This window comes from Miniopterus natalensis, chromosome 9, assembly GCF_054644295.1.
Source record: "Miniopterus natalensis isolate mMinNat1 chromosome 9, mMinNat1.hap1, whole genome shotgun sequence".
NCBI lineage: Eukaryota > Metazoa > Chordata > Mammalia > Chiroptera > Miniopteridae > Miniopterus > Miniopterus natalensis.
In genome coordinates this window covers 11,653,077-11,667,917 of record NC_142089.1, presented here as the reverse complement: position 1 = coordinate 11,667,917, position 14,841 = coordinate 11,653,077, and the positions used below count along the sequence as shown (strand labels likewise).

Here is a 14,841-nt window from a genome sequence, read left to right as displayed (position 1 = left end):
GGGACTGCCAGCAGGTCAGGCGGCCCAAGAGAGGGGCAAGCCAGCCTGTGCCCAGACGCTGACAGTGGCCATCAGGGAAGACAGGGCCCAAGTGCCAGGGTCAGGGTCCCCCGCATCTAGCCCCAGGTATCCTTCCAAGCTCAGTCCTGACAACCCGGCCACCCCGAGCCATGTGCGCCCACCGAGCTGCCCCGGCCTCCTTGCACCCCACCTTTGCTGCTCTGGCCCCTGCCTGTCTCTCTCGCTCTAACTTCCTGCCTTCCAAACACTTCTCCGTCCTGCAAGGCTCTTTCCAAATGCCAGCTGCCCCCGCAGCCTTCCCTGGTCACCGCCTCCACCACCTCCCTGAATCCGAAGCCCCGGCACACAGTGGCCTGGCGGGGAGACCGAGTCCCCTCCGTGACTGCGGGTGCCCCACCCGCACCTTTCTCACCATCCGTAAGGTAAGGGTCCTAACAGTCCCTAACTAACAGAGTTTGGTGAGAATAAATGGATCAAGAGGCACAGCTTTGAGGGAAGATAATAAACGTTAGCTACTGTCCTCATCGCCATCGGCTGTAGGTACAAACACTTGTTCTGTGCTTCTGAAGACTTCTCAGCACCCAGCACCCAGGGCCGTGGGGGAGGAACTGAGTTAACGATGCGACGGTCTGAGGGGACCGGTGACGAGGCGAAGGCGGTGGAATCCCGCAGTGACTTAGCCGCTTCCCCATGTTCACGGAGCCCCCGCCACGTGCCAGGCTCTGGAAAGAGGCGCAAAGAAGAGGAACAGGACTGTCCTTGCTCTTCTGCGGAAGCGGCTGCAAAATGGGAAGGCTGTCCCCCCAAATCCCTGGTGATTCCAGCCAAGACCCTGCCACCCACCACCTTGCAGGGTGAAAGAGGTCGATCCAGGACAAAGCCGGGACTGTCCTGCCCTCCCGGCTGCAGGTGAGCTTGGAAGTGGCTCCTGCCAGGGTTGGTGCTGGCCAAGCTATAAATCCACGCCCCCCCCCCCCCCGGGAGTTCTGGGGAGGCCATGGCACCGCAGGAACAGATTCTTCAGGGCCCCTGTCTTCCTGCCTGAGTGCGGTGAGGTTCGGACACCTGCTCTACCCCTTGTGAGCTGGGTGCACCTGAGCTGGACCCTTAACCTCTCTGGGCAGCAGTTTGGCGGCCTCAGCACTGAAGTTCTGGCTCCCTGGTGAGCTAGGAGAGGCCAGATCTGATCCCCGGACAAAAAAGTCAGGGTCCCTCCTGCCACTGGAGCCCACCATTGGAGGTGGTCAGCAAGGCACAGCCGCGCCCAGCAGCACAGCTTCTCCAAGTTCCAACAGGGTCCTGGCACACACTGGCTCTGGGGCACACACGAGGCCCAAGTGCCCTGAAGACAACCCCCAGAATTTGCTGGGGTGGAGCTAATTTCCAACAGAGACTAGTACCATGGACCAGAGCATAGGCCAGGTCATTTGGGTGTAAAAAGGAAACACTACCTTATCTTGTTCCCGATGGTCCCTGGGTCACGTGGATTTGCAGTGGTTGGCATTTACTGAGGACCTACTACATGCACCCTACACACAGTGTGTCTGGTGAAGCAGCTCTTGTTCCCATTTTAGAGATGAGGAAGGGTAGGCTCGAGGGCAGTAAATAACTAGCCCAAGATACACAGCTCAGAGTGGCAACACTGGGATCCAAACCAAGGTCTCTCTGACTCCACATGTGCTTTCTCAGGGACCTCTGGAAGCAAGAAGAAAACTCATTCATTTCACCCAAGTGAGGTTTATCCACGAGCATTTCGGAAGCGCCCAGTGTGCAGCCGTTGTTCAGAGATAACACAGAAGCCTGGGCCTGAGGTCTGGGGGAACCTGGGAGCTGAGGCACAGACACGTGGGCAGCTAGCGGGTGGCACCGGGACAGCGTGACCTGGGCCCACACCAGCCCCACGCCCTCCGCGAGCGCAGTGAAGGGAATGAGCCAGTTTGCAGAGACGGGCTGCGGCCAGCAGATGGCGGCTGTAGGCTGCTAAATCAAACTCTGCCCTCGGGGACCAATAAGTCACCTTGGGTCGTTTTTTTCTAGGGGTGGCAGTGCCTGGCAAAGCAAACAGCTTGAGGGAAAGGAACCAAGTGTGAACATTTTTCGACATCCATGACGAGATGGGTAGAAACATCCAGGATGCAGAGAACCTGGAGGGGCCGCCGAATCAGAGGCCAGGGCGCTGCGGTGACAGTCAGGGGTCGCTCGAAGGAGCAAGGCCCCGGACCCGCGCCCCCCGACGCCGAGGCCCTAACCCAGGGGCAGCGCTAGTCCCTCCCCATGGTGTAGCCCTGGATCACGCTGCTGAAGTAGGCTGGCGTGTTGCGCTCCGGGTAAAAGAGGATCATGTAGCACTTAGGGCCGAAGTAGCCGAGGCTAATGCCCAGGAGGTTGAGCACAGTGACCAAGAGGTCCAGGAAGGTGACCAGCACCCCCTCGTAGACAGACATCAAGGTGCAGAGGAAGATGGAAGAGGTGAAATAGAAGGTCATGCAGAAGGTAATGAACTTGGCCTCGTTGTAGTTGGTGGGCAGCTCCTTGCCCATGTAGGCGAAGCTGAAGCCCACCACGGACAGGAGCAGGTCCAGGCTGGTGTTGACCAGCAGCCCCCTGCGGTAGCTGGAGTTGCAGGAGAGGACCATGATCTTGGGGTCATCAGGGACGGCGCGGGCGGTGGGCCTGGTGGGCGTGACCAGCAGATGGCCCACCACGATGACCACCTTGAGCGCCGTGATGACCGCCACAAAGACATAGGGCCCGTGGTAGCGAACCCAGTAGCTGTAGGCGCGCGGGAGACGGCGGGCCACCTTGAAGACGCAGACGATCTGGAAGGAGCGCACGACGATGCAGGAGATGCAGAGGGTAAAGCAGATGGTGAAGAGAGTCTGGCGGCAGAGGCACCTGGAGACCGTGGGTGGCCCCACATACACAGGAACCAGCACGTAGGCCACCAGCAGCGTCGTCAGTATCAGGAAGCACATGGGGCCCCCGGCTGAGCGAACCATGGGCGTCTGCAGGTGCCTCCAGAATACGATCAGGATGGCCAGGGTGCTGAGGAAGCCCAGGGCCGCCAGCAGGGCCACGGCGATGGTGGACGCATGGTGCCACTTGAGGAAGACCAGCATCCGCTTGAAGCAGGAGACGTCTCTCCTGTGGGACCACTCGGTGCTTGGGCAGGGTTGGCATTCAAATTCATCTGCAAGAGCCCACAGCGATTCCTGTCAGCAGGACCCACCTTCCCAGTACTACATCCTCTGGGCCTGCCCTGGACCAGGCCCCAGGGACGGAGAGAGAGAGCTAAGGGTGACCCCTGCAGTCATGGCCAACACTCACTGAGTCGCTTATACCCACTGGATCATCAAATCCTCACAGCAGCCCCATTTCACAGATAAAGAAAACTGAGGCTCAGCCAGGGAAGGTCACAGAGCTAGGATGTTACAGAGGCAGGATCTGAACCGAAGTCTCCTTGTCTCAGAGCCAAACAACTGTAATTCCTTCCTTCCTTCCAAGACCTCACTCTCTGGTAGAGAGATTCAACTATTTATTCAAAGAATTCATTCAGCAAATATGTTTCTGAGCAGCATCCACTCAGGTGGGATGCCACCGAGATGGATAAACCCCACCCCCTGCCTTCAGGCTACTGACAAGTTGGGAGAGAACAGCCAGTGAAATCACTCACAAACTTCTGTTGAGCAGCTACTCTGTACCCTGTGCTCTGCTGAGCACACAGTAGGTCCTTTGATTGGCAGGCGTATGCATCCAATTAATTTACTAATCAGTGAAGTCATGAAAAAAATAATTTGAGCCCCACCTCTGAATTGTGCTAAACCCTGACGTGGACAGAGAGAGGACATTGTCCCCACCTTGCTGGAGTTTCTGATCTATAGTAAGAGATGCTCATTACTTCTTCCATTCAACAAAGTCATCCAAGAAATAGTCACTGAGCAACCATTACATGCTCTGAACTATGCTAGGCATTTGGGAGGCCAGAGATAAACCGGATACAGTCCCTGTCTGCCAGCAATGTTTCTTTTATTGGCAGAGCCATCCATCCATCCATCCATCCATCCATCCATCCATCCATCCGTCCGTCCGTCCGTCATCCAGTGGACTCCCCCTGGCCTGACACCCTGGGCCGTGGCCTCTGTGTGTGGATCCAGATCCATCTCAGCTCCGCCTGCTTGGATGCTGTTCCTACACCAGGTATTGGGGAGATACAAGTGGAATCAAACATAGTCCCTGGCCTTTGGATACTTATGTTGCCTCAGGGAGACCCAGAGACCCTGCCAAAGGGGGAGGGGCCTGGAGACCCCTGGGGTGAGGCAAGGGCAGGGTGGGTGCCAGCCTGCAAGCCTTACCTTCCGTTTTGTTGAGGAAGGTGCCAGGGAGGCAGTCAAGGCACTCAAAGCAGCAGGGGTGGATGCCCACAGACTTCTTCTTTTGCCCAGGTTGGCAGTCCTTGGAACAGGTGGACGTGGGGACCTGGAGGGAGGAAGGCATGAGAGCCTGAGCCCTCCTTCCCCGCACTCTGAGGACCTCCCTACTCTCCCCAGCTAGCAGATGCTCAGGGGAGGGAAGCCTGGCCCCGTGGGGGGCGGGGTGCTGAGACTGCCATTAAAACTGGACCTCTGTAGAGACCTTCTCTGTTTCGCCTGCTGAGACCTAGCAGCACCCCCAACTGTGGAGACAGAGACTTTAGGAGGCTGCTGAGAACACAGATGTGACTCTGGGGCTGCTGGCAGCCACCTTATCTCCAGGGCGGAGAACATGCTGAGGACGAATCTGAGAGACGGAGACAGCAGAGACCCTGGATCCATCCTTGCCTGAAGCCTCACCTCCACCCCTAGAGGTTTCTACTGAAACCAATAAATTAACATTTTGCTTACGTCACTTTCTGTCACTTGCGACAAAGAGTCTTAATGAACACAGCCTGTATGGAGGAGCGGGATTTTCAGTTGAACAAGAGCAGGTAGGCGGTGACCATGTCTATTGTTTTTACTGCTGAATTTCTAGAACCTAGGGGAGTACCCGGCACAGAGGAGGCCTCCAATGATTGATTATTGAATGAATGAATGAATTGCAAGTAGAGGACAGAGCAAGAGCGGTGGGGCAAAGGAGAGGAGCGGAATGGCCTGTTTGGGAAGAGGGCACGTCTGGGCCTTCAGTTTTCTAATCCATAAAAATAGGGAAAATAGTAGCATCCATTTCTCAGGGTTGACATGAGAACTGAAGTCCTTCGCACACGTGTGTCCAGTAAACGTTTACTTTGCAAAGTCCCTGATCCCCACAGTCCTGAGGAGCCAGGAAGCCCTGAACTTCCAATTCTTAATCAACTGTGAGAAGAAAGGATCCGGACAGGACACCCACAAATAGAGACAACACCAGCCATTCGTAATGAATCTCGGGTGCCTTCTTGATAAAAAGGGCTGGGCCACCCCTGCATAGCCCCCCCCCAGGGTCCCTGAGAGCTGACCGTGCCATCGGGGGTGTGCCAGGACACTTCGCGGACATCCTTCAACTGCCTTTGTGCAGGGTGGTAGGAGGCGATGCTCTCGAATGGGTTCTGGCTCAGGTTCCACCGCCACTGAATGACCTCTAAGGGCATGAGCAGGTCCCCATACTGGTCGAAGGAGATGTGGTGGCCCAGGAGGGTGAAGTTGACCTTCCTGATCTCCTGAAGTAGCTAGAGGGGCCGGAGAACAGGGAAGTGGAGTTGGCATCCGAGCTCGGGCCAGGCCTGGGAGCAATCTGCCACTCGCTCACCTTGATCTCCACATCTGTGAAATGGGGGCACCAGGACTCTGTAAATGTGGCATCAGGGAGGCAAGTGGCTGAGAGGTCTGGCTCTGGAGTCAGGTACCTCTGGGTTTAGGCATCAGCTATGCCACTTGCTATGAGGCCTTGGACCTGTCGCCTAGCCTCTCTGAACCCCAATTTCTTCTGCAAAACAGGAGCAAAAAAACCCTATCTTCTGGGACAATGATCCCTAAACCTGAACCCGGGACCTGGAGTGCTAATGGAATCCACAAGCCCATTCCCCAGGCCCTGACCTTGGAGAGACTGCAGGGGGCACGGGGCCTGCGCTGTTTGTAGATTTGCTTCCATGGAATTTCACCTGAATCTCCAGACTGTCTTGGATGGTGGGGATTAAAATAAAGAAAAGGGACATTTGTTTTGGCACCTTGAAGGACTTCAGGTTCTATGTGTGGGAGGCAGGACATGCCCCATGGCCTCTCCCACCCATTGGCCCAGACCCACCTAGGGATGGAGGGACTAGAGCTGTGGGGGTGGGATTTCCCTGCGCTCTCCACCGCAAGCAAAGACCCGTGCCTGCCCGTGGGCCCCGGCTTTCTCACCCGCCAGGGATAGACCACCTCCTTGGAGCAGCTGGTCTGGCTGCAACGCAGGAGGCGGTGCAGCGCGTGGGCCACCGCATAGACGGCCGAGTACACGCTGTAGGCCACACGCTCCCCGGACAGCGTGAGGACGGTGCTGAAGGCCTCCATGGTGTCCAGGCAGGTGTCGCACTCCTGGTTGCAGGTGGTCCTCAGACGGGTCCTGTTGGACGGGGGTGGCCTGGCCCGGGCACGGCGCATGCGGAACTCGCTGAAGCCCGGAATGGGCACGCTCTGGGTGGTGATGCCCAGGAAGGTGCCCACGTGGCGCAGCTCGGAGAGGTCGTGCAGGCCCAGGTCGATGGCCCAGGACTCAGAGGCTATCCACACGGTGCCGGTGAAGTTCCTGCGCAGCACCTCGCGGAAGAAGTTGTGCAGCGCCAGCTCCGGGGCGAACACGACCACCACGTTGGCCGAGCTGCGCTGCAGCTTGTCCACGATGGTCTCCAGGCGCCTGCGCTCCTGCGGCGTCACCGCCTGGCTGGGCTGCGGAGTGGGCAGCGCCTCCTGCAAGGCGACGCAGATGTCGCTGCGGGCCAGGCGATCGCTGAGCATCTGGCCGTTGCAGCGCCCGTAGTCGTCGCTGCTCACCAGCAGGACGATCCAGTTCCAGCCGAAGTGGAGCATCAGCTGCACCATGGCCTCCACGTGGTGATCCGCGCCCGGCACCGTGCGCAGCAGGGAAGGGAAGCGCTGCTTGTCCCGCAGGTAGTCGCTGATGGCGCTGTAGGTGACCTGCGGGAGGGCAGGGGCCCCGGACACGGACACCCCACCTGACCACCGAGTTTCCAACTGCAGTCCACCTCTACCCACTCCGCCTGTCCATCACATGCCCCATCTCCTTACCCCGCTCCACTCTTCCTCTTCTCCGTGGCACTTCTGACTCGCTAACATCCTAAATCACTTATTTATTTACGTTTACTGTCTGTCTCTCCCCGTAGAAGACAAGCTCTGTGTTCCCAGCTGTATCCCCAGCGCCTACAACAGTACCAGGGATAGTAGGTGCTTAATAAATATTTGTTAAATGAATGAAAAAGTGAGTTCAGTCCTAGACCAGATGGTCCACATAAGAATACGAACATTTATTGAGTACCTACTATGTGTCAGACCCCATGCTAGAAGCTTTACATAATAAAACAGCAGCGAAGGCCCTGGCCGGGCAGCTCCGTTGGTGGGAGTGTTGTCCTGATACACCAAGACGGCGGGTGCCATCTCCGGTCAGGGCACACACAAGAAGCAACCAGTGATGTACAAATAAGTGGAACAGCAAACCGATGTCTCGCTCTCTTTCTCCCTTCCTCTATCTAAAAATCAATTTTTTAAAAAACAGAAAAAAATTACAAAATGTGTGACTACCTATTGTGTGCCAAGTCCAGTGCTAGCTACTCTTTAATGAACAGATACTTTATGCCCGTTCTGGGCTAGGCACTTTCAATCATGATAATGTAATGGTGATAATAATCGTAGTAATAACAGCACTTTCTTGAGGACCTACTTACTATGTGGTAGGCCCTGTGCTAGGCAACGACACAGAATAATATTGAGCATTTTCTGAGTTTCTATTCTTGTGCAAGATGCTCTACATAACCACAGTAACATTATTGACTACCTACTGTGTGCTGGAAACTCTTGCACAGGTTAAACACTTTAATCGTCAGCCAGTCCTGGGATAGAACTCTTATCGTCTCACTTTGCAGCTGGGGAAACCAAGGCTCAGAAGATTTGCTCAAGGTTTCACAATGGGCATGACTCAGAGCCAAGATGCACCTCCAAGTGTCTGCCCCCACAGCCTGAGCTCTCAACCAATAGGCCAGGCTGCTTTCCCAGGGTTGGGGTTGATGTCCTGACCCTGCTTCTGCTCCCACCTCAACCCACCCACCTCCACCGGTGACTGGTGGGGGGAAGTGAGCTCTCTGGACAATCTCCAGCCCCTTCTCCTAGGGCCCAGGGGCCTTACCTGTGGAAGGAGAAAGAGGGAGAGGAAGTGGGCCACAGTCATGGTAGACTCAGAGTTATCAGGGCCAATGACAGCCACCACATGGGGCACATAGTGGCTGTAGTCCTCCTGGATGGGCAGGTAATAGTCCTCCCGCGCCAGGAAGTAGAGCACAGGCTGGATGTTGTTGGAGACGTAGCAGACGTCCACCATCTCGTAGCCCAGCCGCACGCCGGGCAGCAGGCCACTGTGGTTGTTGATCTCCTCCACCGCAAAGTGCATGGCCTGCATGAGCTTGTAGCCCAGAGCCTTTGTCTCGTACCTGGAGGGGCCGCAATGGGGGGGGAAGCAGGTCCAGAATGAGAGGGGGAGGCAGGGGAGAGCCAGCCTGGGGCTCCTATATGCCAACGGAGAGCCAAGGAAGGCATTGCTCAAGAAGCAGCCGCTCCAGAAGATTTGGTACCGCATCTCTAGGATCGCCATCGTCATCTCTAGGACCACCCCTGACACTATGACTTCTGTGGCGACCATCAGTCACTACCTTTATCACCACTACTGCCACCATGACCACCCACCACTCTGGACTCTGTCATCACTCTACCAATGTCCATCAGTGTGGCCACCATTACCCACTATAACCTCCATCATCATTATCACCACTGTCACCATCATCACCTACTCTTCCTGTTACCAGTATCATCACCACTACCATCACTGTCACCACATGATCACCATGACCACCATCACCACCACCACCCTCACCACCACCATCATCACCATCAGTAGGACACCTCGCCACCATCAGCATCATCAGCATCAGCATCATTACCATCATCACCACGACTACCACCACCATCACCACCACTATCACCATCACCACGAACACCATCATCATCACCATCATCATCACCAAGACTACCACCACCACCACCACTACCACTATCACCATCATCATCATCACCATCATCATCACCACAACCACCACCATCACCACCACTACCACTATCACCATCATCATCATCACCATCATCATCACCACAACCACCACCATCACCACCACTACCACTATCACCATCATCATCACCATCATCACCATGACTACCACCACCATCACCACCATCACCATCACCACCAACACCATCATCATCATCACCATGACCACCACCACCATCACCACCAACACCATCATCATCATCATCACCATCACCATCATCATCACCATGACCACCACCACCATCACCACCACTACCACTATCACCATGACCATCACCACCACCATCACCATCAATACACCACCATTGCCATCATCACCACCATCATCGCCATCACTTCACTGGACTCCCTGCCATTCTCATAGGTGTCAGGACATCTAACATCCTGCTTAGTACCATCCCGGTACCATCGCCCTCACCGTTCTCAAGCCGGCACGTAGTCTTCCCAACGTCATAGAAGCCAGTGCTCAGCCGCCTTTTGCACCCTTCCTCCTTCCTCCCTCCCCCAGGATGCCTTTGCCCTCTCTGCTCACTGCCACTATTTTCTAATCCTAGGCTGGCTCCAGTATCCGGCCTTCATCCTGGCATGAAGATGGCCCACCCAGTTTCCGAGTGATGCTGCCACCCCAAGGGGCTCACAGGGGAGGGAGGGCAGAGAAAGCCCCCTCCGGTCCTGGGAGCTCCTCTGCCCACCTCACCACAGCCCTGGGAAAAGGCAAACCGCGCCCTCCCATCTGAGAACCTGCTGCAGAAGAACCACATTCTGCCTCCAAAGGTATGACAGCTGGCGTCTCCCCTGGGCCTCGACGTGGACTCACTGGGAGTCCCCTAGTTGCCAGAGAGGGTGGGGTGGTTTTGATGGTCTCTCAGACATGGTCTTACAACCTCAAACACCCTATAACTCTTTACGGTAAGAGACGTGGCATTGGGACAACCCAGGTCTCAGTGTTTCCAAACACAATGACCAAAGATTTCAGTAACAATGGCCAGTGTGGGGCCTCTCTGGGGGCCAGCGAGGCGGCTCCAGGGTGGGGATTGGCAATGAATGAGGAGGCGCTTTCTGAGCCCTCAGTCTTGGCCTGGCCTCCCAAGGACCACAGGACCAGCCCTGGCTCCCACTCACCCTCACCACCACATCCACCCTCCCACTGGAGACTCACTCCTTGCACTTGGGCACCTGCAGGAAGTTGAGGTGGACGATGCCCTTCACATTGGCATGGAGGGTGAAGAGGCCTCCCAAGAGGTAATCCCCAGCCAGGCTGAAGTCCGAGTTCTCAGCCGGCTCAGCCAGGACCTGTAGCAGAAAGAGCAGGGAGCAGACCGCCGTGGCCTGGGGTCCCATGGCTGGGAAGTGGGCGTCCCAAGAGGTGGCTCTGCCTCACCAGAGAGCTGGCCGCTTGACGCCAGGGGATTTGCACAGACATTTACATAGTGACAGCCCGGCCACTGTCCCGGGGTGGGGAGAGCACCTGGACAGGTGGAGAGGTTAGAGGGCTCTGGGGAGGGGGAGGGGGCTGAATGAGGATCCCTTCTAAGGGCGCAGTGCGGCCTGGGGGCTTTGGAAGAACCCCATTTGGAGGTAGAGTGAGCATGTCTTGCCAACTTGGCCCTGGCTTCCTGCCTCATGATCGAGGACAAGTCGCATCCCTCTGACGCTTCAAACTTCTGGGAGTAAAGGACATAGGTGATCACACCAGTAGACACAGTAGGTTGGCAGATGGAGCCCTGCTTCAGAGCCTGGCCGAACTGGCCTGACATGCGGTGATTACAATGGCATCTGCCTATAGCAGGTGTTCCCAAGTCGTAGCCATTGTCGTTAAGAACCAGGTGTCATGGCCCAGCCAGTGTTGCTCCAGTGGTTGAGCATCGACCTAGGATCCAGGAGATGGCGGTTCCATTCCCGGTCAGGGCACATGCCCGAGTTGCAGGCTCGATCCCCAGCAGGGGGCTGCAGGAGGCAGCGGGTCAGGGACTCTCATCATTGCTGTTTCTCTCTCTCTCTCTCCCTCTCCTTTCCTCTCTGAAATCAATAAAGACATTTTATATATATAAAAGAACCAGGCACTGTGCTGAGTGCCTGTCATTCTCCATCTCTCTTAATGCTCCTGATAACTGGGACTCTTACTAACTCTGGTTCACAGATGAGGAAACTGAGGCACAACCCACAGAGCCGAGATTCAAATAGCCCAGTAGACTCTAGGGAGCAGCTCCGCATCTCCACCATACTCTCGAGGTTACCGCTTTTGTTAAAAAGCAGCAGGGTGGCCTGGCCAGTCGGGGCTCAGCGGTTGAGCGTCGACCTGGGATCCAGGCGATCGTGGTTCGATTCCCAGTCAGGGCACATGCCCGGGTTGCGGGCTCGATCAATGACTCTCTCATCATTGACGTTTCTATCTCTCTCTCCCTCTCCTTTCCTCTTTCTGAAATCAATAAAGATATATTTTAAAAAAAAAAAAAAGCGGGGTGGCAGCGGAAAGAATGGGAGGCGGGAGTGGGGAAGGGGTTCTTGCTCCCTCTGGCAGCTGCGGGGCCCAGCCCAACAATCTGCCGGTCAGCTTTGCAGAGGGAGCCCCCTCTAAGCTGCCCACCTTGGACCAGAGCCGAGGGGCATGGGCCCCGGCAGAAAGGAAAGTTGAAAATTCCTAGTCAAAGGTGACTATCCGAAAAAGTTGTCTGGAGGGAGTCAGCTCTTAGGGACCCCTTGGAATCAGAGACCCTTGGCCACGTGATGCTGCTTCGGTCTTTTCCAGCCGTAAGGACGTGTGGCCTAGCAGCAGCCTAAGGGGACCTGCTGAATAACGCACAGCTCAGCTGGGTCACCAGGGCCTGTCAGCTGCTCCCGGCTGTGGGAGGAGGCCCTAAAATACAGAAAGGTCATTGGAAACCCAACGCTCTCTTTCAAGGGCAAGTTGGAGCCTCGCCTCCTCCAGAAACCATCCCTGTCCCGTTTGCAGGAACTGCCCCGGTTCTGAGCTGCTGTGACCCTCCCGTCTGTACTGTCGCTGAGCATCGGGTAATGGCCTCATCATTGCCGGGTAACTGCTGATGTGCGTTGTCTACACCGAGGAACCTTGGGCAGCGTGACGCTGGCCGGCCTGGATGGGACATCAGATCTGTCTGCTGTGTGAGCACGGGCAGGTTACATAACCTCTCTGAGCCTCTGTTTCCTCCCCTGCTGAAGTAGGGCTAATAATCCCAGCGTCCTGGGACCTGCGTGGGGACTGGACAAAATGGCATGTGAGGACTGCGGGGTGCAGAGCAGACCCCGGAGGAAGGGGAATTTGCCAGAGTTCGAGACTGTCCCTCCTGTAATGAAATGAGCGGCCATGGGGGCCCACCACAGGTTCTGCACCGGCCACAAGAGCCAAAGCTTCTGGAACATACCTTGAAAGATGCTGGGTGTCTTTAGCAGCTCCAGAGGGAGCATCCCCTCCCTTGCGCGTGACCTATCCTGCCCAGGTGCCCAAGGCCTCTTTGCATGGTCACCACAGTTAAGTCCCCGTGTCCGTGCTGGCCCAAGGAGTCTCCTCATTTCCCTCTGTGGCCGGAGGCCCAGCCACAGGTCCGGGCTTGGAGCGTGAACCATTTGACTGAGGCCGGACGTCCTTGCCACCGCTGTCCAGGGGCTGCCAGTCGGGCGTGCGCTCTAAGGAAATGAGGGGCCACCTGTGCCACAGGATGGCTCGGAGCTCCTGGGGGTCCAGAGGAAGCATCAGGGTGCAGCCCCACCCTCTTCACAGTCACATCATTTTCATTGATTCCCCCACCACGTGCTCATCCTCTCAGTTCCTGCCTGGTCCGTCTGGAGGCCAGCAAAGTCAGCAAAGCCACGAGCACCTGAACATAAGCTGTGTGCCAGGCACTGTGCTCAAGGCTTTAGATGTCACACCCTCAGATACTCACGGCAGCCCCAAAGGTAAATTCTGTCATTCCCGTTTCACAGATGAGAAGACTGAAGATAGATGACTGAAGTAACTAGCCCACCTAGGTGTGCCTTACCCGGTAAGGTCAATGCCAAGGCTATGTGAGACTAGGTAGTTAGAGCACTTAGCCAGTGATCAGTCAGCTCTGCTGCTGTCTCGGTGTGGCCCTGAGTCACTCCATTCACGCAAAAACACTGGAAGGACCTGCATATCCACCACCTAGAAAACGCAGTTGTCATCCTTCCCTTCCCTAAGCTCCAGCCTGGGCTTGGGGTGCTGCCTGCCCTTTGTCCCTGAGTCAAGCCCCCCTCGCACAATCAGTGGAAGCCCCTGGGTTAGCAGAGTGGGGGCTCTGCCAAGGGTAGAGTCTCCACGCCCACAGCCCAGTTTCATGGACCTGGGACAGGGGTGTCAGTGTGGCTCAGGAGCAGCTCCTATGTTATCTGTGGGTGGGGACAGGCCAGGACACATGTCCCCCCCACACACCTGTTCCTCCCCCACACCAGCTGGCCCAGGTGGGCTTGGACCCACAGATTCTGGGCTCCAGCTAATTGGCTAAGCGGGTCATTGCAAGGCGGTCAGTGCCACGTGTGAACCTGGGTGGAGGAAAGAGAGTAGGTTTTGGAACCGGACAGGCCTCTGTTTCCATTCCAGTGATACCATACCCCTGGCAAGTCCCTTTCCTTTCTGCACTGTCCTCATCTGCAAAATGGGGGCGAGGCAGCACCTACTTTCTAAGGCTGCCGTGAAAAAACATGCAAAGTCCTTGGCACGTGTATTCTCAGGGTTCTCCAGATAAACAGAACCAAAAGGAGGCACACAGACAGATTAATTGTAAGGAATTGGCTCACAAGGTCATGGGGGTTGGTAAATGCCAATTCTGCCAGTAGGCTGGTAGGCTGGCAGGCTGCAGACCCAGGAAGAGCTGTGGTTGAGCCCAAAGCAGTCTGCTGGCAGAATTCCTTCTTTTGGGGGGAAGTCTTTGTTCCTTTAAGGCCTTCAACTGATTGGATGAGGCCCACCCACACTACGGAGAGTAATCTGCTTTACTCAAAGTCCACTGGCTTAAATGTTAATCACGTCCAAAAACACCTGCACAGACACATCTAGAATAATATTTAACTAAAATATCCAGGCATGTAAACTTATCACAGCACATAATAGTGGTTGTTACAACAATGGGTAAATGGGTAACACTGTCAATAATTAATTCTGTGTCTGGCATTGTTCTAAACACAATGATTAACTCATTTAATTCTCATGACAACCTTGTGTGTGTGTGTGTGTGTATTACTATTCCATCTTACAGATGAAGAGATAGAAGGTCACAGACGTTGCACAACATTTTGGAGCTGGGATCTGCACCCAGCCCATCTGGCTCCAGAGTTCCCCTCGCCTGCAGCAGGTATTCCCACTCATCAGTGCCTGCCCTTCCTTCTATCACATTGAGGGCACTGTGCCCCTGACACCTAATGACACAGTGGCAATGCCATCAGACTTAGATGCTGACCAGCCCCTACCACCCCCACCAGAAAGACCAATTTGATTAAGTAACAGGTATTTTATTGGGTGACATCAAG

The 14,841-nt window shown here is 55.7% G+C and overlaps 1 protein-coding gene across 1 annotated transcript; it reads right to left on the bottom strand.

Moving 5' to 3' along the window:
* Window positions 1-2,215: 2,215 nt before the first annotated feature.
* TAS1R2 (taste 1 receptor member 2) lies at window positions 2,216-10,701 on the bottom strand. Its single transcript, XM_016214571.2, has 6 exons — window positions 10,499-10,701; window positions 8,368-8,668; window positions 6,372-7,145; window positions 5,489-5,698; window positions 4,374-4,497; window positions 2,216-3,211 (listed from the first exon to the last, which is right to left on the bottom strand). Exons 1-6 carry the CDS (start codon window positions 10,678-10,680, stop codon window positions 2,283-2,285), a joined length of 2,520 nt encoding a protein of 839 aa, XP_016070057.2. The 5' UTR covers window positions 10,681-10,701; the 3' UTR covers window positions 2,216-2,282.
* Between the last annotated feature and the right edge of the window lie 4,140 nt (window positions 10,702-14,841).

Bases quoted from the DNA above. Each gene is read 5' to 3' on its own strand.
- TAS1R2 (XM_016214571.2), bottom strand. From the start codon at position 10,680: ATGGGACCCCAGGCCACGGCGGTCTGCTCCCTGCTCTTTCTGCTACAG. The intron at 5,699-6,371 runs GTGAGAAAGCCG...CGGCCCCTCTAG, and splicing joins AGGTGGTCTATCCCTGGCGG to CTACTTCAGGAGATCAGGAA. The intron at 4,498-5,488 runs GTCAGCTCTCAG...TCCTCCCTCCAG, and splicing joins GGCACACCCCCGATGGCACG to GTCCCCACGTCCACCTGTTC.